Source organism: Primulina eburnea, chromosome 10 (genome assembly GCF_022965805.1).
Source record: "Primulina eburnea isolate SZY01 chromosome 10, ASM2296580v1, whole genome shotgun sequence".
Taxonomy (NCBI): Eukaryota; Viridiplantae; Streptophyta; class Magnoliopsida; order Lamiales; family Gesneriaceae; genus Primulina; species Primulina eburnea.
The window spans coordinates 22,754,986-22,777,178 of NC_133110.1; the positions used below are offsets into that span (position 1 = coordinate 22,754,986).

At 38.1% G+C, this 22,193-nt stretch overlaps 1 protein-coding gene across 1 annotated transcript in view; it reads left to right on the forward strand.

Moving 5' to 3' along the window:
• The first annotated feature begins 11,023 nt into the window (after window positions 1–11,023).
• The window catches only part of LOC140802802 (uncharacterized), a 48,408-nt gene continuing 37,238 nt past the window's right edge, over window positions 11,024–22,193 (forward strand). The window contains exons 1-3 of the mRNA XM_073158427.1: window positions 11,024–11,099; window positions 17,338–17,481; window positions 17,683–18,024. Of these exons, the coding sequence (XP_073014528.1) occupies window positions 11,024–11,099; window positions 17,338–17,481; window positions 17,683–18,024 (562 nt within the window). The remainder of the gene's footprint in view (window positions 11,100–17,337; window positions 17,482–17,682; window positions 18,025–22,193) is intronic.

The window sequence follows — 22,193 nt, forward strand, 5'->3', positions numbered from 1 at the left end:
TCCCATTCTCCTGTTTCCAGAAGGTATAACTAAAAGACTTTGGATATTACAGTACAACTCTTGTACACACCCACTTCAGAAGGACTTATACCTCGGCCTACTGAAACTCTTAGTTTCTCAACTCACAAAAATGTTAAACACAAAGTTCTGAAAAGACTCTTTTCAGATTACAAACTCTTCTAGATAAAGTATAAATGATGTAAAGATTGTGAAGAGTGTAAGAATCAGTAGCACAAGATGATCTTCAAAAGATCAGATATTAGCTATGAAGCGTGTGCTACTTTTCTTTGTGTTGAATAATAAGTACTCAAGGAATTTCGAGATTTGTCTGATGAGAGAAAATAGCTTTTGTTCCTTGAAAGATGATATTATGCGAAGTGTTGTGTCGTATAAGGATTTGATCCATGTATATATAAACGACTGAGTTCAACGTTCACAATCAGAGGATGTCTCCAGATAACTGATACAATCAGCTTTATTACCAAAAGAAGTTCCTGCAGAAAAGCTATAAAATAATCAGTTTTGTTTCATACTTAATTGGGTAAAATGCATTAAATGACTCCGTATAGTATTTAATGCTGCAATTAATACTAGTACTAGGAACCCTTTAACGGTAACAATAAAGGTAGCAACGTTAGGAAACGTCCTCTACTGGTTTTGTATTATTATCCTTTCTTCTGGTTTAGTTTTATGAGACCAGTAGCTTCTGATAAGTTAGTCTACTGTTCTGGTCTGCTGGTTTAGTTAATCATCGCCACAATAAAATTCATGTCTAACAATTTCCCCCTTTGTGGTGATGCCAAAACCTAAACAGTAGAAAGTTGATAAATAAAGCAGATAATCATTTAAACAAAAAGGATAATGTCAATAAAGTATCAAAGAAAATGATCAATCAGTTTCAATATCCCTGAAGATGACTTCTTCATTCTGAGGTTCTTGAAGTCTTCTGTTTGATGGTTCAGCTTCATCTTCAGGTTGTCTGGCTCCTGCTGGATCTCCTCTATCTTTCCCTTTTTTGGCATCAGCCGCAACTACATGGGCGAAGAGGTCATTCAGTCTTCCGGATATGTTTTGAATGCCATCGGTTAGCATCTCCAGGTACGGAGTTTGAGAAGAGATGCGATTATCCAATGAAGTGAGAGATTGATTTTGAGAGTCAATCTTGGCATCCATAAGTTCCACGGAAGTAGAAAGTGATCGGAAGAGATCATCATGCTCAGTGATTCGGTTGAGTATATCAGTTTGAGTAAGCATGATGGTAACGTGATTTCTCGATATGGCCTGTCTGAAAACGACGGTTTCAGCATACATCTTTTCCATGGTTTCCGCCGTGTTATAGATGTGTTTGTCCATTCGTTCTCTGAAAGATTGAGCACCACTGAATTCTGAGATGTTTTCACAGGACATACGTTTCACTAAATCAGATATGTTGTTGAGTTCCCGTTGTAGAGACTCAATCTGAAATTCCAGGTTAAATGCATCTGATTCCGAGGAGGGAGTTCGCGCAAGCATGCGTTCCCTAATCTCAGAAAGACGAGAGTTCGTCTCAGTCAGAACAGGATGAGAGATAGTCAACTCAGTAGAAACAGTAGGTTCAGTAGCAACCAGGGGAAGAACAATTTCTTCAGCGGGAACGGCCAAGTCAGAGGCCAAAATTTCTTCCGTTGGTGCAATAACAGCCTGTGAGACTGATGGTTCTTCAGTAGAAGGTGCAGAAGGCTGATCCAGAAGAATGTGCATTGCTGCTTGATGAGCAGCAGAAAATATCTCTAAATTTGGCAATAAAGGAGAGGCATCTGGTTGTGCTATGTGTTGACTGGGGTCGGAGAAGCAGAAGGTGACAATGAAGCAGCCAGTGCGACTTCCAGAGGAGTAGTGACTGTAGGAACAATCGACTCAATGACTTCTTCGACCGAAGCCAGTTCATGTACAGATAGTAGCGATGAGGACTGAATGGGCCTTGCCGGAGATGCAGGAGTACTGAGAGCAGCAGCCTTTGGGGAGGCTGTGGTCCTTTCCTCAACTGTCTGATTCTGATGAAAGTCTGGAACAAGGCCAATGTGATAAATAGTAGACTCGCCAAAGCCTTGTTCTTGAGCAAGAAGTTGCTCACGCATCTGTTTGAACTTGTCAGATAGAATCACAATAACATTTTGATCCTGAACAGCAATAGGAACACTAGGATCAAAATTCGATTCAAGAACTTTCAGAACTGATTCTAGCTTCTGACATTTCAGCTGCTCGAGGATGAAACTCCTTCTGCGCAAGGCCTCGATAACATTTTTCGTTTTTTCAAGCTGAAAAATTTTCTTCTCTGCAATCATCATTTTGGCATAGTTCCCTTTAGTCTTAAAGTAAGCAAAAGAATGGAAAAGACGAATTGAGTGCCATTCATAAAAAAAAATTCATATCATCAGTTGTTTTGTGTCCAAAAATTGGTGGTTCTTCGACCATTTTCCCTTTGCCTTTATCAGATCAAGAAATAGGCACGATAGGTCGGAAAGCAGAGGACCCACTAGTTGATTCTCGAATCACTATTCCAGATGATGGCTTGAAAACAAAAGCAGTAGACGGTGCTGGAATAGATGCAGTAGCTTGTGCAATCGCAGAAGTAATGGGTCGAACAGAAGGAACCACTTCTGGAAATACCTGTCTGATAGGTATTTTCTCAATCTCAGACAGTGCTGCTGTCTTCTTGATTTTAAGAATGGTGCGAGGTTTCTTCTTGGCTGGGGTTGGCACTGGTGGTTGAACAACAGCAGCAGACTCTTCTGATGCTGTTTTGTCCGATTCAGTCGAAATGATCACTCTTTTCCTCTTAATTGTCTTTTGAGGTCTTGGAACCTCAGAAGCAGTTTCTCCAATTTCCTTTTTCAAGGCAACAAACTCCGCCACGGTTGGCTTAGGCCTTAAAGCAAGTACGTTCGCAGCATCAATCATGGTTACTGAAACAGCATCCTGATCACTGGTTGAGGCGAAACCAGCATCCTTGAGCATTGCGCTGATTTGAACAGCGAATCCAGAACTTTTCCTGACAACCATATCCTTCATAATTCTAAAGAGAAAATGACTCCAGTCCACTTTGGTTCCCTTAGTGATGGCAATCATCACTTGAACCTTATCCTTTGTCAACTTGTCGAAGGTGCCAGCTTTGATCAAAATAGCTTTTGCCACAATATCGGCCAGAATTTGATATTCCATTTTGAGTAATTTCTTGTGACAAGAGGGAGACACTTCTTCTCCAGAGGCTGAGAACGAGCTAAGCGAAACAGAAATATCTGTTTTGGAAATATCAGATAGTTCAGAAATACCTGAGAGTGGAAGAAGGAAGGTCGCTCCTAGAAGTGCGGCATCAATAGAGATAGATGCATCTCCTTGAGAGTGAACAATCTTTCCTTCATGTACTGACGCTTTAGCGTAAAAATCCAGGAGAGCATTTTTGTAAATTACGGCTGGTGCTTCCAGGAATTTTCTGAGTCCCGATTTCTCAATGTCTTGAAACATTTTAACGAGATTCTCATCCTTGATGTTGAGAACAGAGGCAAAATTGACTTGATAAGCGTTAAGAGTGTATGCTCCAGCCATTTCTGTATAAGGATAGAAGCAGATATAATTTGCAGTAGTTAGAGATGATAGAGAGAAATCAGTAGCTGAATAACGATAGTTATGAAACAGTAAAAGTGAAAAGGTGAAGTTGAGAAAAATATACAGCCGTCAAATAAACATAAAGACACGTGTCAGTATGTTTTTGGTTGAGTGTTTGAAAAGTTTTGCAGAAACTGTCAGATATACGAATGATTTTGAAAATTTGAAAAAGGCGGGCTGTCCAGACGGTTACTAAAGAAATCAGAAGAGGATTTGTCGTTTTATGATAACGTCTGCTGGAAGTTTCATGGTGCTGAAATATTTGAGCACTTTGACAAAAACCAGCAGACTTGTAGTTTTATCGAAAAGACAAACATTCAATCTGTTTTCTGAAAAGGTGTCAAACTCTTAGTCTGACTAAAATACTGTTCCCCCTCGGTAAATGCAACTAATAAGTGGTCATAATTGCGACAAGTGACTCTTGGCCATCTTTCAATCTTAACCGTCGAAATGAACAGTCGCAAGGGTCTTTGTTCCTTCTATAAACACCTGCACAACTGGAACGAGATAAAACACACAATCTAAAATGAAAACTCAAGATAAAAGTAAGTTAGAGTTGGATCCAGGAGTCGAAGCAAAAATGTTCAGAGAGAAGTTTGAGGATATCATTATTTACGTAATGATCCTTGAAACACACTCCTGGAGTTGTAGTTTCCACAGTCAAGCAAATCTGTTGCTTAGATTGAGTTTGAAATGTAGCATCGATTCCTTCCAGAAGCATGCTAATGCAATAAGAGAGTGCTGATGGATTGATGATGCTGAAATCATCTATGATGCCCTGTAAGGCATCTAAAAATACATTAGTGCTGACAAGACCCAAGCTTGCTAGATTCTTTCTAGGCCTTGAGCTTGCTGGAGTCTCTTGTTCCTGTTGAAGTACTTTGCAAGCAAATTGCAGAGAGCTCCTATTACTGAAGACAAAAGCTAAATGTAACGCTACTGGTTAAATAGCATTTGTAGAATCTACTGTTTTTACTTTTGCATCGTGTCATGTACTGAAATGGTTTCTAATAAAGTTCCAGTTTACGTATCTGACTATTCCTTCTGTTTTTCTGCAAATAACTTACTGTTAGTTCAATACGATAAATAAACAAGTAAGAATAAAATTTAACCAAGATAACAGAAAATAATCAAGTTAAATCTATCAAACCAAGAGAATTACGAAAGTAAGAAAACTTATTTTCTGGTAAGGGTTTTGTGAAGATATCTGCTGTTTGTTGATCAGTAGAAACGTATTCCAAACGAATGCTCTTCTTCTGCACATGATCTCTAATGAAGTGATGTCTGATGTCAATGTGCTTTGTTCTGGAATGAAGTACTGGATTTTGTGTGATTGCAATTGCACTGGTATTATCACAGAATATAGGTGATTCGGAGGCTTGAATCCCATAGTCTTTTAACTGTTGCTGAATCCACAATATCTGCTTCCATAAATTAAAATTTACATTTCTCTCATAGAAATCATACTTCTATTTTTCCTTACACTTATAAACTCATTTATAAGTCGTTCAACACATTGAACTAGTTTCTCTTTTATAGAAGTCATACTTCTAATTTTCCTTACGCTTATAAACTCCTTTATAAGCCGTTCAACACATTGAACTATTTTCACTTCTCAACGGGATCTAGAAAGCTAGCACTTGTGTGGCCCTCAATGGTTCATTGATACAACTAGCCGTGGGTTCACATCTCCATGTGATTCGGACTAAACATGTCCTTATATGAGCATACCCTAATTGCTCCATTCTTACTTATCAACCCCTTGATAACAAGAACTTCAGAACTCAAGTCTGATATTACCCAACCAACCATGTTAAACGCCTAGCAACATCGCTTACATGATTCCCTATGTATCAAATGATAGTGCCTGCAAGAACCATTCAATTATGGTTAGCGTACAGTACGGTACCTTCAACTCATATATCCCGACCGATTCGACAACCATTGGTTTATCGAGAGTTGTCAATGAATCGATACTATGTGTCATGTCGTAGTTGCATCGATGGTGTAATCTATGAAACCCCTTTCATAATTACCACCATACTCTGGCCAGAGATTTCAACCTACATACACATGATAACACATAGGATATCCATACCCGAAGGTAAGCGGTGAATCCCCGACTACAATGCATCGACTCCTATATGTTTCGACATGACACCCAACCTTGCCACCTGATGACCCCATAAGAGTCGGTAAACAAGTCAAAGTGAAATGCTAGCACATAGAGTCTCAATGTTGTCCCGGGTCATAAGGACTAATGGTGTACAACCATAAACTAGGACATTTCCACCCGATAAGTGAGAACCACTTGGAAAGTCCTTTTATGGAGGGTTGTTCAGTGCACTCTACAAGGAGCACCTATCTGCATGTTCGGACATCACAATGTCCCCTACCAATGAAACATGGTACTCACATCGCAGATACTAGTCTCGAACTCGAGCGGCCTATATCCTTCTTAGTGGCGGCTGAATCGACTAGGAACCGTTTAGAATATACAGTATTACAAATATGAGTTTCATGATACCCATCATATGAGCATCTCATATTCTTTCTACCATTTGTATATTCAAGGGCTTTATCTATGCAACTAGCATGGGTATACAGATAAAGATGTGCCAAAATAATAATATCAAATATTACTAAAATAAAGATTGCTTATACATAGAGTTTCATTGTGAACGCTCGGCCAACACTTGGCTCGACGGGCACCTACTCTAACAGCAGGAGCAGTACTGTAGCAGAATCAGTACTGTAGTAGAATGGTACTGTAGCAGAACGGTACTGTAGCAGAACGGGTACTACAGCAGAACCAGAAGTTCAGTAGAACGACAGCAAGACGGAAAACAGAATGCAGGGAAAGTGAATTTTCAGGTGTTTTTTTCTCTCTTCTTTCTTGGCTAAGCACATCTCCTATTTATACATGTCAATACCATCCATATGAAAGGCCAAAGGTTACCTTAAAGATGGTAGATGAAACACCAAGAGTTGGTGAGATGAAGCATCAAAAGCCAAGCAATGTGAAAGGTCTCAAGGGCATGTGAAAGATCTCAACCAAAAAAATAACAAAAGATGGCATAGACTGCTAGGCAAATTTTGCCTTGATCGGTCCGACATTCGACGCGTCCAGGTCGCGCTCGTACGCTTGCACACAACTCGTACGCTTGCGAGAGAGAGCCTCTTGACCAATCATTGTTACACCTTCATAAAGTGTAACACAATATAAACTTATCTATACCACTTCATTTTTCCAATATGGGACAAACTCACCTTTCCAAATTTCCATTCACTCACATGGAAAGCCCATAAGCCTAAAAGCCCACCTTTAATCCAACAATCTCCCACATGAATGGGAATTTAAAGTTATACTAAAGGATTCCACTGATAAAGTTCAACAGTTGAGTCTTGCATAGGATAGGTATGTGTTATCCTTTGAACCTTCCTTTGTGAAAGAATATTAATTCACTGGTTGACAGTAGACGTGATGTCTTTGAACTGTACATCCGTTTGTGTGAATTGTGATATACTTCACACATGACTCTCCCTGATACTATTAAGTTCTCATGATTGTGTTCGTTTTGGCCATGAACACATGCCTGGTTCTGCAAGAGGGTCTAGAATTGATCCCTGCAATTCCTTTGAAGCGGCCCCAATTCTCTCTCACATAGGTGATTCTATATTGTTTCAAATCAAAATCATTAAAAGCCGTAAGCTTATCCTCAACATTCACTGTTTCATAATAGGAATGGACTAGAGATAACCCCCACAGTGATTCTCCAAATTAGTGCGATTAGGTTGTCCCATTGAACCTAGTTCTTGGGATCTCCAGTCAGCATAGGTGGGGTTTTCCTTCGCACCAATTTATTCTATAGGCTTGAGCCTCATTCCCCTTGACGATTTCGCAACTAACTCCTTGTTTAACCCCTTGGTCAGTGGATCCGCTATATTATCCTTTGACTTTACATAGTCAACAGAGATAACTCCAGTTGAGAGTAGTTGTCTAATGGTATTATGTCTACGACGTATATGCCTAGACTTACCATTATACATTTTATTTTGTGCCCTACCAATCGCAAATTGGCTATCACAATGTATGCTTATAGCCGACAATGGTTTTTCCCATCCTGGAACATCTTCTAAGAAGTGACGCAGCCATTCGGCCTCTTCAGCACACTTGTCAAGAGCTATAAACTCATATTCCATTGTGGATCTGGCTATTACAGTTTGTTTAGAAGATTTCCACGCAATTGCTGCACCTCCTAAAGTGAATACAAATCCACTTGTAGATTTTGAGTCTTTCATATCAGATATCCAATTTGCATCACTGTAGCCCTCAAAAACAGCAGGATATCTGCTATAGTGCACCCCATGATTACGAGTGTACCTTAAGTATCTTAGCAATCTGATAATTGCTTTCTAGTGTTCAGCTCCTGGATTACTCGTGAATCTACTCAATTTGCTCATTGCATAAGCTATGTCTGGTCTTGTACAACTCATTAAGTACATCAGACTTTCAATGACTCGAGAGTATTCTAATTGAGACATACTTTCACCTCGATTCTGTGATAGATGTTGACTGGTATCTATCAGGGTTCTAGCCAATGCAGAGTCATCGTTATTGAATTTCTCAAGTATTTTGTCAACATAATGTGACTGACTTAGGACTAGCCCTTCTGATGTTCTATGGATTTTAATTCCAAGGATTACATCGGCTAAGCTCAAATCTTTCATGTCAAATCTTGAATTCAATAACTTCTTGGTGGATTTGATCATCTTATCATTACTACCAATGATAAGTATGTCATCTATGTAAAGACATAAAACGACATATCCATTTTCAGTGGTTTTTATGTATACACATTTGTCACAATCACTGAATTTAAATCCACTTTCCAACATGGCCTTATCAAATTTTTCGTGCCATTGTTTTGGTGCTTGTTTTAAGCCATACAGAGACTTCGCCAGTTTACAAACATTATTTTCTTGCCCAGTCGCAGAAAATCTCTCAGGTTGTTCCATCTAAATTTCCTCTTCTAAATCTCCATTTAGAAAAACTGTCTTTACATCCATTTGGTGTACTTCAAGATTCCGCAAGGCGGCAATTGCAAGTATCACACGAATGGAGGTTATTCTCGATAGAGGAGGATATGTATAAAAGTAATCAAGTCCTTCACGTTGATGGTAACCTTTAATTACCAATCTGGCTTTATACTTATCTATGGTTCCATCTGATTTCATTTTCCTTTTGAAAACTCATTTAAAGTCTAGTGGTTTGCTTCCCGGAGGAAGATTTACTAATTCCCACGTATGGTTTTGTAAAATGGATTCTATTTCAGAATTGATAGCCTCTTTCCATAGAGGTTCCTCAGATGAACTCATTGCTTCCTTGAAGCTTTGAGGTTCACTTTCCATCATGAAAGTGATGAAATCTGGACCAAAAGATTTCTCAGTCCTAGCTCTCTTGCTACGTCTAGGTTAAATGTCTTGATCAAGCTCTTGTTATTCATCAATTGTTTTATATAATCTTTTGGATGATTTTGGTTCTTCCTTAGATTTGTATGGAAACATGTGTTCAAAGAACGAAGCATTTCTTGATTCCATTATCGTATTCTTGTGAATATCAGGTATTTGAGATTCATGTACGAGAAAACGATACGCACTACTGTTTTGAGCATATCCAATGAAAATGCAATCCACAGTTTTTGGTCCTATCTTTACTTTCTATGGAGTGGGTACTGCTACCTTGGCAAGACACCCTACACTCGTAGATATTGATAGGAAGGACTTCTACTTTTCCATAACTCATATGGACTTTTATCTTTCTTCTTTAGGGACACCTTATTTAAAAGGTAATTTGATGTTAGAACAGCTTCCTCCCACATGTTCTGTGGTAAACCAGAACTTAATAACAACGAATTCATCATTTCTTTCAATGTGCGATTTTTTCTCTCTGCAATGCCATTTTGCTGAGGAGAATAAGGTGCAGTTCTTTCGTGTTTAATACCGTGTTGAGCACAAAACTCAGTAAATGGTGATTCATATTCACCTCCACGATCACTTCTTAGCACCTTAATTTTCTTGCTAAGTTGGTTTTCAACTTCACTCTTATATTGGACAAATTTGTCAATAGCTTCATCCTTACTTTTGAGGAGATACACATAACAAAATTTTGTGCTATCGTCAACAAAAGTGATGAATAATTTATTTCCACCACGAGTTTGCACACTTTTTAGATCACATATATCACTGTGAATTAGATCAAGTGGTTCACTATTTCTTTCAATAGTTCAAAAAGATGATCTCGTTAGCTTTGCCTCAACACAAGTTTCACATTTGTGTTGTTTATCAATATGGAATGCAGGAATGCTTTTCATGTTAATTAGTCTACGAATTGTATCATAATTAACGTGTCTAAGTCTACCATTTTAAAATCCAGAAAGCGGCTTACAAGAAACTTCTTGGCCTCGGCATCCTCGGTTTTGTACTTTCTGTCAAGGGATTCCCATAGCTCTTTGGTTATCTTCTTTTCGTAGTACACATTGTACAGCGAGTCTGCTAATCCATTCAGCACATAATTTCGGCATAGAAATCAGAATGATTCCAAGCCTCCAATGCACTGACGGATTCAACATCTCCCTCACCCTCTTTCAGGTTAGGAGCATCCTCGAAGAGGAATCTAGCCAGGTTCAGTGTTGTCAAGTAAAACAACATTTTCTGCTGCCACCTCTTGAAGTCCACACCAATGAACTTCTCAGGCTTTTCACCGTGGCTGGCTGGGACAGTAACCGCAGCAGCTCGTGGCACAGTAGGGACAACATGACCAGTTTCCCTTTGCATGCTGGATTCAGTAGCCATATCTGAACTTTAAACCACGTAATGAGTAAAATCTGTTTTAAGTTTGTTGGTCAAAATATATGGAAAACCAGAACAGATAGCTATGTGTAAAACCAGCAAATCGGTGTAGTTAATCAAAACAGTAGTACAATGGTTAAGTAAATCAAACCGAGGCATGTAGCTTGTACAGTTTCCTTAAAACAGATTCGCCCCCTCCGATATGTGCTCTGAGGATTCAACGGACGTCTGTTTCCCAAGATACAACGGGCAAACCATCAGAGTTGCAGCACAAAGCACTATGCCAGCGAACAAAATCAGTACCTTAACTTTATCAGTGAACGGAGCAGAAGCAGAACAAGCAGAAGCACTACTGTAGCAGAACAAGCACTGTAGCAGATGCAGTACTGTAGCAGAATCAGTACTGTAGCAGAACGGGTACTGTAGCAGAACCAGAAGTTCAGCAGAACGAAAGCAAGACGAAAACATAATGCAGGGAAAGTGAATTTTCAGGTGTTTTGTTTCTCTCTTCTTTCTTGCCTTAAAGATGGTAGATGAAACACCAAGATTTGGTGAGATGAAGCATCAAAAGATGAAGCATCAAAAGCCAAGCCAAGTGAAAGGTCTCAAGGGCATGTGAAAGGTCTCAACCAAAAAAATAACAAAAGATGGCATAGACTGCTAGGCGAATTTTGCCTTGATCGGTCCGACATTCGACGCGCCAAGGTTGCGCTCGTACGCTTGCACACAAGTCAAGCCTTTTTTCCACTGCAAATCTGGCCCATTATTTGCACCCCCCTGCGCCTGTGTGGCGAGAGAGAGCCTCTTGACCAATCATTGTTACATCTCCATAAAGTGTAACACAATCTAAACTTATCTATACCACTTCTTTGGAGACCCGAACTTAATTCAATTCTTAATCACTTTCTGGGAATAATTAATCAATTATAATAAACAGGGTCTAATTTTTTTTAAAAAATACGAGAGCACGCAGCATATAAAATAAGTCTTATCTCATTTACGAGATCACTATTCACATCTAAGTACAACAATAAATCATAGTAACTATTGTTTCTTCACTACACCTCAGGTGATATAACAGATATACTCTTAAGTCCGGATCTCAACGCTAACTGTCTTCTCTCATCCTCTTCTTGACCCTGATCCAGCCCACCTGTTTTCATGCACACATACAAAACAAGACAACAGCCGGATAACTCCGGTGAGAATAAATCCCAGTATAAACAATGTATAAATGCGATCATATAAAAACATATATAAAGGCATATAACAGGTATCATTAACATGTAACAATTCAACAAACATAATTGATATAACTAATGTAAATCAACATGTCGTATCAGACTCAACTCAACCGACGCGTTGTCTCAGACTCGACTCAACTCTAACCTAGGGATCCCGATGTTTGGATAATGATAAATATACCGAATCTCAGTCGATAGGAATGAATCAATCCCTAAACGGCATCGATATAATTTCATATATCCAATGTCTGGGCGAAACAACCGCAGAAATGACGAATCAGTCAAGAATTAAGCGAATCAGCCAATAACTAGACGAATCAGCCAGTAATTAAGCGAATCAGCCAAAGTTTAGACGAATCAGTCGATAACCAGACAAATCAGCCAATAACCAGACGAATCAGCCGGTGACTAGGCGAATCAGCCATTGACTAAACGAATCAGTAGTCAATACATGCAGTGGCTATAAATCAATAGACTACAAACATCAATCTCAACAATGACAAATATCAATGCAATAAACAAAGTATGTGATTTAGGGAAACTCGAGTCAAACCTCACTCGAGTTGTGCAATCCCAACACAAAATTAGTTTATACCTTTCTTTCTGACACTCTGACTCTGTTGAAGTCTCAAACCCCAAGCCTGCCTATACTCAATCTGACAATAACGATATCAAGGGTACCATATCAGTCAGATATCAATTCTAACATCTCATATTTGATAACAATTCAATTCTGATATCAAATCTCAATCAACTCAACTCTAAAAATCATAACAATTTCATATGGTATCTGTTCTTCAGTCCGGTTTCGATTATACGATGTCTAACATGACAAGAACATCATATATGAATCCTATCAGATTCTGACAATACCATAATTTCAAAACATATCAAAACGTAGCAAAACTTACGTCCAGTTGTAGCCTCCGTCGATAGGAACTCAATACCGAAGTCGGATTCAAAATCGGATGGATGGATTTCTCACAAAAGGCGTAAGGATTTTTCACTCTTTTCCAGAAACCCTTTCTCGAGTATTCTACCGCTCGGGCGCCAAACATTCTGTTCGAGTATCATTTTTATGGTGCATTGGCGCTCGGGCGGTCTCTTTCTACCGCTATGGCGCCACAAGTTCTGTACAAAAATCTTGTTTGTCTTGCACCGACGCCCGGCTTTTCCACGTGAGCTCTTACAACATCAATTCTACCAATTATTCAACGTTTGATTACCGCAATTAAATTTCGGGCATTACAACTTCAGTTTTTCAATATGGGACAAACCCACCTTTCCAAATTTCCATTCACTCACATGGAAAGCCCGTAAACCTAAAAGCCCACCTTTAATCCAACAACTTTGTCTAAATATTACATAATCAATAGAAGCCCGACAGATGATGCCTTGTCATATCTTATCCTCTCCACAAAGTAGCAAACAATCTTTGATTATATTATCATTAAGATCCTGATTAATGTGATGAGTATGTGTTACAATATTCAAATACTTTCTATTTTTTGAATAAGAATTAAGTTTCATGCCAGTGTCGTTAATAAAGCCGCCGTTGTAACTAATTTTGAACTCATAATTTCATCGAATAATTTTGTCGAAATGATCGATTTCATTCTAAGCATAAATCACGACACAGTCGGACAAGGTATTGATAGTTACCACATTCTTATCTACTCAAGTTGAGTGAGTTTGTCAAGAGGTAAAAGCACAATTGACCATTTAATTGGGTTTCCTTTGTTTAAGGTTGGAGTTCCCATTTAAATGTGGAATATAGAAAAATAAATAAAATAAAATAAAATATTTGGTAGAATCTTGAGTCGATCTTCAATACATAAACTACGCTATCATCTTCTATCTTTAACAATACATTATTCTTCAACTTTTACAAGTATTGAGCCCAACTCCAATGAGATATTAAGAGGGATAATAGACTTTATGACAGTGGCTTTCTAAACATGTTATTGGCTCGTAAAGAAGAGTAAGTCTCTTGTGATACGATCTCACGAATCTTTATCTATGAGACAGGTCAGCCCTACCGATATCCACAATAAAAAGTAACAGTTTTAGCATAAAAAATAATATTTTTTTCATGGATGACCCAAATAAGAAATATGTATCACAAAATATGATATTTCGAGATCGTCTCATACAAATTTTTGTACATAAAAAAATGCCCTTGGCAATGGGAATGGTGGCCTTTCTTTCTCATCCATCGAATCTCAAGAAATCAACCTATATTATTCATTCATTCATTTAAAGGATATTTTACATGTGAATGACACATGTCGCTTAACATGTACGATTTAACTTGTCCCCCTGGAACTCAAAATTTTAGATTGTATGAGACGTAAAGGTTGTGTTTCGAATTTTTTTATCCAATTATTGTTTTCGTAAATTAAAACAGTAGATGATATTGAATAATTATATTATACAACATATTATGATATCGATATTATTAGAATAATTAAATTTAAAAACATTAGATGAAATGAATATAATGACTCACCATTATTAAATATATTTAGTGTCTTATCAAATGCAATTCGAATGTATTTGTTTACGACCTTGCTTTAGAATCAAATTATACAATTTTAGTTGTTCCTTCCAATTGGAAAGAAAATGAATAATTTAATTTATTAGGGTGTCGATAATAATAACGAAAATTGGGAGAAAGTGGGAAAAAAAATTGGTGGGGGACACATTTAGATAATACACCTTATCTTTGGCTTATCTCTTCACTAGATGCACCCCAACCACCTCCCAACGTGGTCCCGAAAAAGCAAGGGATAAAACAAATTTTATAAGGTAAAAACTTGTGTGAGACGATCTAACGGATCGTATTTTGTGAGATGAATATCTTATTTGAGTCATCTATTAAAAAATATTACTTTTTATGTTAAGAATAGTTGTAAGGCCCGTGATTTTGATTACCGTAATCTGAAATGATTTGGCAATGATTGATATGATTATAGATAGAATAGATTAGACCGAAAAGACGAAAGGAAACACGGATTATGTGCGAGGGCAGAACACTTCGCGCATATGCGCGACGAAAGAGCCGCACATATGCGCGATAATGGCAGAAGACCTCGCGCATATGCGCGAGAAGTGCATAAGGTGAGTGATGAGTCCAGAGAGTTGGGCGCATATGCGCCGAGCTAGGGTGCGCATATGCGCGAGGGGTGGTATGCCGATACAGTAAGTCTCGCGCATATGCGCGGGGATGGTGCGCGCATATGCGTGAGATGCCGTGTGAACGACGCGCTGAGACATATTGTCTCGCGCATATGCACCGAGACAGGTCGCGTATATGCGCGAGACGTGCAAGTTGAAGGGTGAGCCACGTTGCTTCACCATGCATGCTATGTATATATATATATATATATATATATATATATATATATATATATATATATATATATATATATATAGAATGAACAACAATTATTCTTCAGAAAGAAGAAAAAGGAAAACCGAGGAAGCTCTGGAGGAATTGTAAGCTTCACGTTGGAAATTTGACCTGGTGACGATCCGCCCGTTAGATTTTGAATCCGAGTACAGCACCGAGTTCCTAGCGACGACAGCTATAACAGGACGTAAGTTTCATTGATTCTTGACATGATTTGAAATTATGGTACTGTCAGAATAAGATATGATCCATATACGTTGTTCTTGCGATATCAGACATTGGATAATTGAAATTGGATTGAAGAACAGACTGTTTATAAAATTGTTATGAATTTTCAGAGTTGATTCAATTGTAGTTATACCGATTTGATATCAAAATTATGTTGTTATCGATTATGAGGTGTTGGAATTGATATCTGATTTATGCTGTATCGCTGTGTATATTGATATTATTCAGACTTGGATCAGATGAGTTGTTGATTCGTATATACTGATATTGTATTGCCGGTATTGCGAGATTGTACAGATTTGAGATTATAATCCGTTACTATTGAAGATTATGATTTGTAGTAATATCGATTATGAGTTGTGATATTATGTCTGTAATGTTGAGATTGACGGGGTTATTAGATTATATTGTTATGCCGTCGAAACATCAGTAAATTCACTCTGATCAGATTCAGTATTGATTGAGATTGTATCGTTATATCGTTGACATTGATCAGACTATGTCTTGAATTGAGTATTGATCAGAACCGGTCTTGAATGATTTGTATATTGATATTGTGTCTATTCGATATGGTCATGTCATATTGGATATGGACAGATTTGACTTCGAGACTTCGACTTCGTCAGACCGAAAAGAGAAAGGTATAAATTGATGTTGATGCGGGATTGCACAACTCGAGTCCGATTAACTTGAGTTTCCCATAATCACATACTTTACTTTATTGCATTGATATTTGCAATTGAATGAAATTGATATCTTTGATCTATTGATTTATGTATTGAGTCATAGGTGGATACGCCTAGGCAGAGACGATTGATCTCGTGACAGGGGTGCCTGATAGTGATGGAATCGTCACGGGCACATTGCACATTGTCACAAGATACTGAGTTGGCGAAAGTGACAAAGTCTGTGACGGATAGGTCAAGACACCGAAGGTTTGATTATATCGAAGTGGATAGAATTGGAATTTCTTCTATTACTGATGTTCGATACGGAAAGTGCCAAAGTCCGTGAATAATAATGTGCCACCACCCCGATCGGGAGTGTAGGTGGGTGTATGTTCTTATTCAGATCGGGATCCCTAGATTAGGATGAGTCGAGTCAGAGTCTAAGAATCACGGAGTGTGATTCAGAGTTTGTATTGATTCATATGATTCAGAGTTTGTATTAATTATGTTTCTGATTTGATACATGTTATGAAACATCTATTTCATGCTTTTATATCTGTTGATATGAAATGCATGTATACATGATTTATAATGGGAATGTAATTCTCACCGGAGTTATACTGGGAATGTAATTCTCACCGGAGTTATAAATGTGTGCTTGACAACAGGTGAGACAGGATCAAGATCAGGAAGATGATGATAGATTATAGATAGCGTGGAGATCCGGGCCCAGAAGCAGGATAGGATTCAGCAATGGATGTATAGTCGTTGAATCTAGTTGAGATAGAGACTTGTAGTACATGACTTGTACTTTGATATTGATATGTATATCAAATAGATTACTATTACATTTCTGCATTTATATTTTAAAAAAAGAAAAAAAAAATTAGTCCCACTTTTCTTAATTGTTATATTTGACATTAATAATGATTAAGATATAAATTAGCGTCCGGATCCCCGCAGCAGGTGGTATCAGAGCAATAGGTCTAGAACTGTAGGTTCTTGAGATTGAGATAGAATCTAGTGAGCGGGGTAGATTGAGTTTTCTTTCCTTGCATGTGATTGCTAGCATGTGATTTATTATAATGTTGAATTACGTTGTATATGCTAATATTGCAATATGTTTTTACTGTTTTTGAAGATACATGTTGCATGAATATCTGAGTTGATTTGGTAATGTGTATTATTCGAGAATGAATCAGAACCACTTCTTGATCAGAGGTAAGATGATCAGAAAGGGACTGAGACGGATTTGTCTCATGTGATTGCTGACTCTTTTGATTATCAGATATCCCTCCTCGAAGAATTCCAGAACGAGAAAGTAGGGTGACTGATCAGTTGGATGTGTCAGAAACTCTGATGGAAACACAGCTGATGAGGTTTCAGTTATTTCAACCGCCGATTCTGAGGGGTATTGAGACGACGAGTGATTGTGAGAGTTGGCTCGACGATATCGAGATGCTATTTTATTCGCTTGATTACCCAGATTAACGGAGAGTTAAACTCATTGGGCACCATTTACGGGAGGTCGCAAAGAGTTGGTGGATTGCAACTAAAGAAGCCCTAGAACAGCATGGTACAGTGATTACGTGGAAAATCTTTAAATTTGAATTCTATAAAAAGTTTTTCCCAGGTTCGTACCGAGAAGATAAGAAGACCGAGTTTGAAAATTTGAAACAGGGGCAGTTAAACGTTGAAGAATATGTTGCTCAATTCTCTACTTTGCTACGTTTTGCACCTCACGTGGCTGGAAATGATGAAGTTGTAACTGATCGGTTTATTAATGGATTGAATCCTGGAATACTTGCATTGGTAAATGTAGAGCGACCCTATACTTTTTCTGACGCTTTGAATATAGCAAAGAGAGCTAAGGCAAGTTTGATTCGACAACAAGAAAGGCTGTATGTGATCCAATCTCAGAAACAACAACAATCTCCCGTCCAATTCCTGCAATCCCCTTTGAAATTGGAGGTTGGTAGTAGTATTATTGGGAAGAAAGAACAGTTGAAAGCTCGAAAGAAGCAGTTTAAGAAGTTAGGGAGCGGTTCATCTAGCTCCAGTAGTTCTAGCCCGAGTTATACCGGGGTCTATTGTAGAACCTGTGGTGGAAGACATGTAATGCCCAGAAATTATAGAATTGATAAACCAAGATTATCAATCTTTATTAACGAGATACTCGGAAGATATGAGAATGCCTGACATGCAATGAGAGAAGAAATGAAATGAGAAAATAGGGTTTGCAAGACCGCACCCGCGCCCAGAACAGGAGTGCACCTGCGGTCATGCAATTATGGAATTTTGGAAGTGAGGCCGAAGCCACACCGCACCCACGGTGCCAGACACGACCGCACCTGCGGTGCATGGACAGAAAGTTGGCAAATTTATGCGAAGCAGGACCGCACCCGCGGTAAGAACAGGACCGCACCCGCGGTCAAGCTTCGGGAAATTCTGGATATAGCTGACGAGACTGGACCGCACCCGCGGTGCATGTATGACCGCACCCGCGGTGCGACGTGCAACATGAAAAATGAGACACGTCTCCTGCTGTTGCATGTAGTATATATAGGTGGAGCTCGTTCTTCTCTTCCTCAGAACAGCATAAATTCGAGAAAAGTTTAGGGAAAAAGGGTGAAAATCCTTACGCCTTTTGTGGAAGATCCGTGTATCAGAATTTGAATCCGAACGCAGATTCGTGCTCCTCCCTTCGATAGCTACGTAAGGACGTAAGTTTGTTACGTTTGAACATGATTTGAAATTATGATATTGTCAGAATTGAATATGATTCAGATATGGTGTTTTTACAACCGTAGACCTTGTAGAAATGAATTCAGATTAAAGAACAGTCTGTTTCTGTAATTGTTATGATTTTTGAAAGATATTGACTGAAATTCGATATCAGATTTATGTCATTGTTGAGATTATGAGTTATATCAGTATTGATTATACGTTCTAGAATTGTATTTGTGATGTTCAGATTGACGGGGTTATGCAGATTGTATTGTTATGCCGTCGAAACATCAGCTGAGTTAGATTGATCAGATTCAGATATGATTTTGATTAGATTGTGGTATTATTGATATGACTCAGATTGTATTTTGTTCAGACATTGATCAGATTGTATATTGATTTGAGTATTGATCAGAACATGGTGTATATTGAGTTATTCACTGATACGGGGTGTTCGATATTGTCATTTCAGATTTGATATGGACAGAGTTGAATACAGGTCATCGTCTTCGTCAGATAGGGAAGACAAAGGTATAATTCATGTGATATGCGGGAAGATACAACTCAATTCAGATTTCATTGAGTTTCCCAACAAAATCACATACTAGACTGTGGTTATACTTTGTTATGCTTATGCTTTGATTATAGCATTTCACTTAAGTTTATGAGATTATTGTCATGTTCAGATATGAATATGATTATGCTTTGTTTACAGATTGATATGCATAGCATTTAAGATAGAAAGTCTTTTGGCAGAACCGGCCAAAAGCTAGACGTTCGGTGGTATTGACGCTTCGGATCAGATCTAGACCGAGTGCAGATATTCGATACAGCTAGCACCGAAGTCTAAGAATAAGACGTACAGTCACCCCGATTGGAGAGTAAGTGACAGCGATTGACGTCTTATTCGTACCGGGATCCCTATAGTTATAGCCGAGTCAAGTCTAGACATGATTTGATTAGAACTGCATGCGTATATGTATTGGTTTCATAGATTATGGAACCTATTGTTATTACTTTTAATCATGACAGCATGTTTCATGATTTAGATTATTATATTCATGCTTATCTGATTTGAGTGGCATGTTCAGTTAGATTAGATTTCATAGATGATGAACTCTATTACTATTGTTATTGCTTTTATTCATGACAACATGTTTCATGAATTATTATATGTATATGCATGTTTACCATGTTTTATACTGGGATTTATTCTCATCGGAGTTATCCGGCTGTTGTCTTGTTTTGTAAGTGTGTACGACAACAGGTGGGGCAAGATCGGGGTCGAGAAGACGACGAGAGAAGACGAGTTTAGCGTGGTGATTCCGGACTTGGATAGATTTGGTTTTATTACTTGAACTTTAGTAGTTGAACCCTAGATTAATTGAAAAGACTGTTGTACAGTGTTGTGCATTTATACTGAAATGTAGTTTCATACAGATATGTATATTATTTAGATTCCACTACCTTCCGCATTTATAGTAAAAAAAAGAAAAATTTTTAGACCCTGTTTATCAGAACTGATAATTAAATCCCAAAGATGATTAAGAAGATGATCAGCGTCCGGGTCCCCACAAGACATCTCACAGAGCAATGCCAAGGAGTGTATGGTAGTTGCAACATTTGCAAACCGCAAGGACACTATGCTAGAGTTTGTCCACAGAGAGGTTCCCGAAGATTCCAGGGAGCAGAATCATCTGGATCAGTGACTCAGATCGATAGATCATCTTCCGTTGTTCGCTCTTTCCAACCACCCTCTACTCAGTCTCAATCAGGGGCAGCAGGAAGCCAAAGTGGTGGTAGTAACCGAGGAATGGATCCAGGATACACTTGATGATATAGTGGTAGGTAATTGGTCTCTTATAATTATTCTGCGTACCTATATATATTGAAAAATATTAGTACATCCTTTATATGATTTTTGAATGAAGTGCATCGATATATGCTTTGAGTATTGAGTTATTATATGTTGTGGTATTGATCTATTTTCTGTTCGGGAGAGGTTTTGTATCCATGACATCTGTTGGATTTTGTATGCTACCGTATGACAGATGTGAGATTGAGTTAGATGATATAGTACTTGGTGTCATTTGATTCTGACCGCATTATTGATATTGATGTGTTGGCCAAATACAGAGTTATTGCAGATTATTTTCAGGAAATGGTAAGATTCGGACCTGAAATGGCCGAAGAATGAACATGGTATGATAAGGATTCTGGATTTAGAATACTTTTGATATATGTAATGTTCATGACTCGATAATTATCGAAAGGAACAGAGTGTTTCCTTATATATTCAGTTGATTTACTGAGATGGAGGGTATTATTGACTGATTTTCCAGTGACAGGAGCGTTGCTAATGTTTTTCCTCAAATGAGATCCCAGGTTTGATTCTAGACAGGGAGATTGATTTCAACCATGACTCGATATCAGGGATGTATCAGCTATGCTGGTGAGTTGATAAACTCTGTGTTCAGAATATTTTGATGATTCTTTGATTAGTTGATCTATGATATTCTGGGATATTCGAAGAATAAGACTGATTTTGTTAAATATGTGAATGTTGTATTGAATATTCTGAGAATTGGAAAATGGTACACAGGAATTGCTGAATTGTGAATTTTGACCGAGACAGATTGTATTCAGGGTTTGTTATATCTGAAGATAGTATACCGATTGATTCTAGCACAGTTGAGACTGCGATCAGTTGGCTAAGATCGACATCAGTGTCAGAAACTTATAGTTGCATGATTTTAGCAGGCTATTATATCTGACTGTTGTTTAAATCTGATTGAGATTGTTACTTTCTGGGAGCAGCATTTAATACAGATCGTATACAGTTGAGATTCGATACCGTCCAAGCCGAACCAGAGCTAATTTTTAGAGTAAAACAGTTCAGAAAGTTGATCAGAATGAGCAGAACTTGATTATTGATAGTCAGAGCATGGTATCGATCAGAATATCAAGTATGTGATACTGCATTGCATATGAATAACCGAATTGTTGTGCCAGATTCTTCGGATGTGAAATGACAAGTGTTATCACAACTGCACAATTTTGATTCAACATTTATTTTGATAATAGAAATGTATGATAATTTGAAAAGACAGAAGGGAAACAGATGAGACCAGTTGTGGCAGAATTTGTATTGAAATGTCTGAAATTGCCGACCGATGAAGACAAAAATAATGAAACCAGGAGATTGGTTATATAGCTTATCGATTCCTGAATGGAAATGAGATTATGTTTCTAAGGATATCGGGATGAAACTACGGCATCTCTCTCAAAATTGAGCACCTATTTGAGTTAAGAATGACAGATGGATTAAATTTGTGAATTCTAGTTGTACATGAAAACATACAGATATGGCAAGATTATTGAGATTTCTGTCAAAGAAATGAGAAGATTGCATGAAGT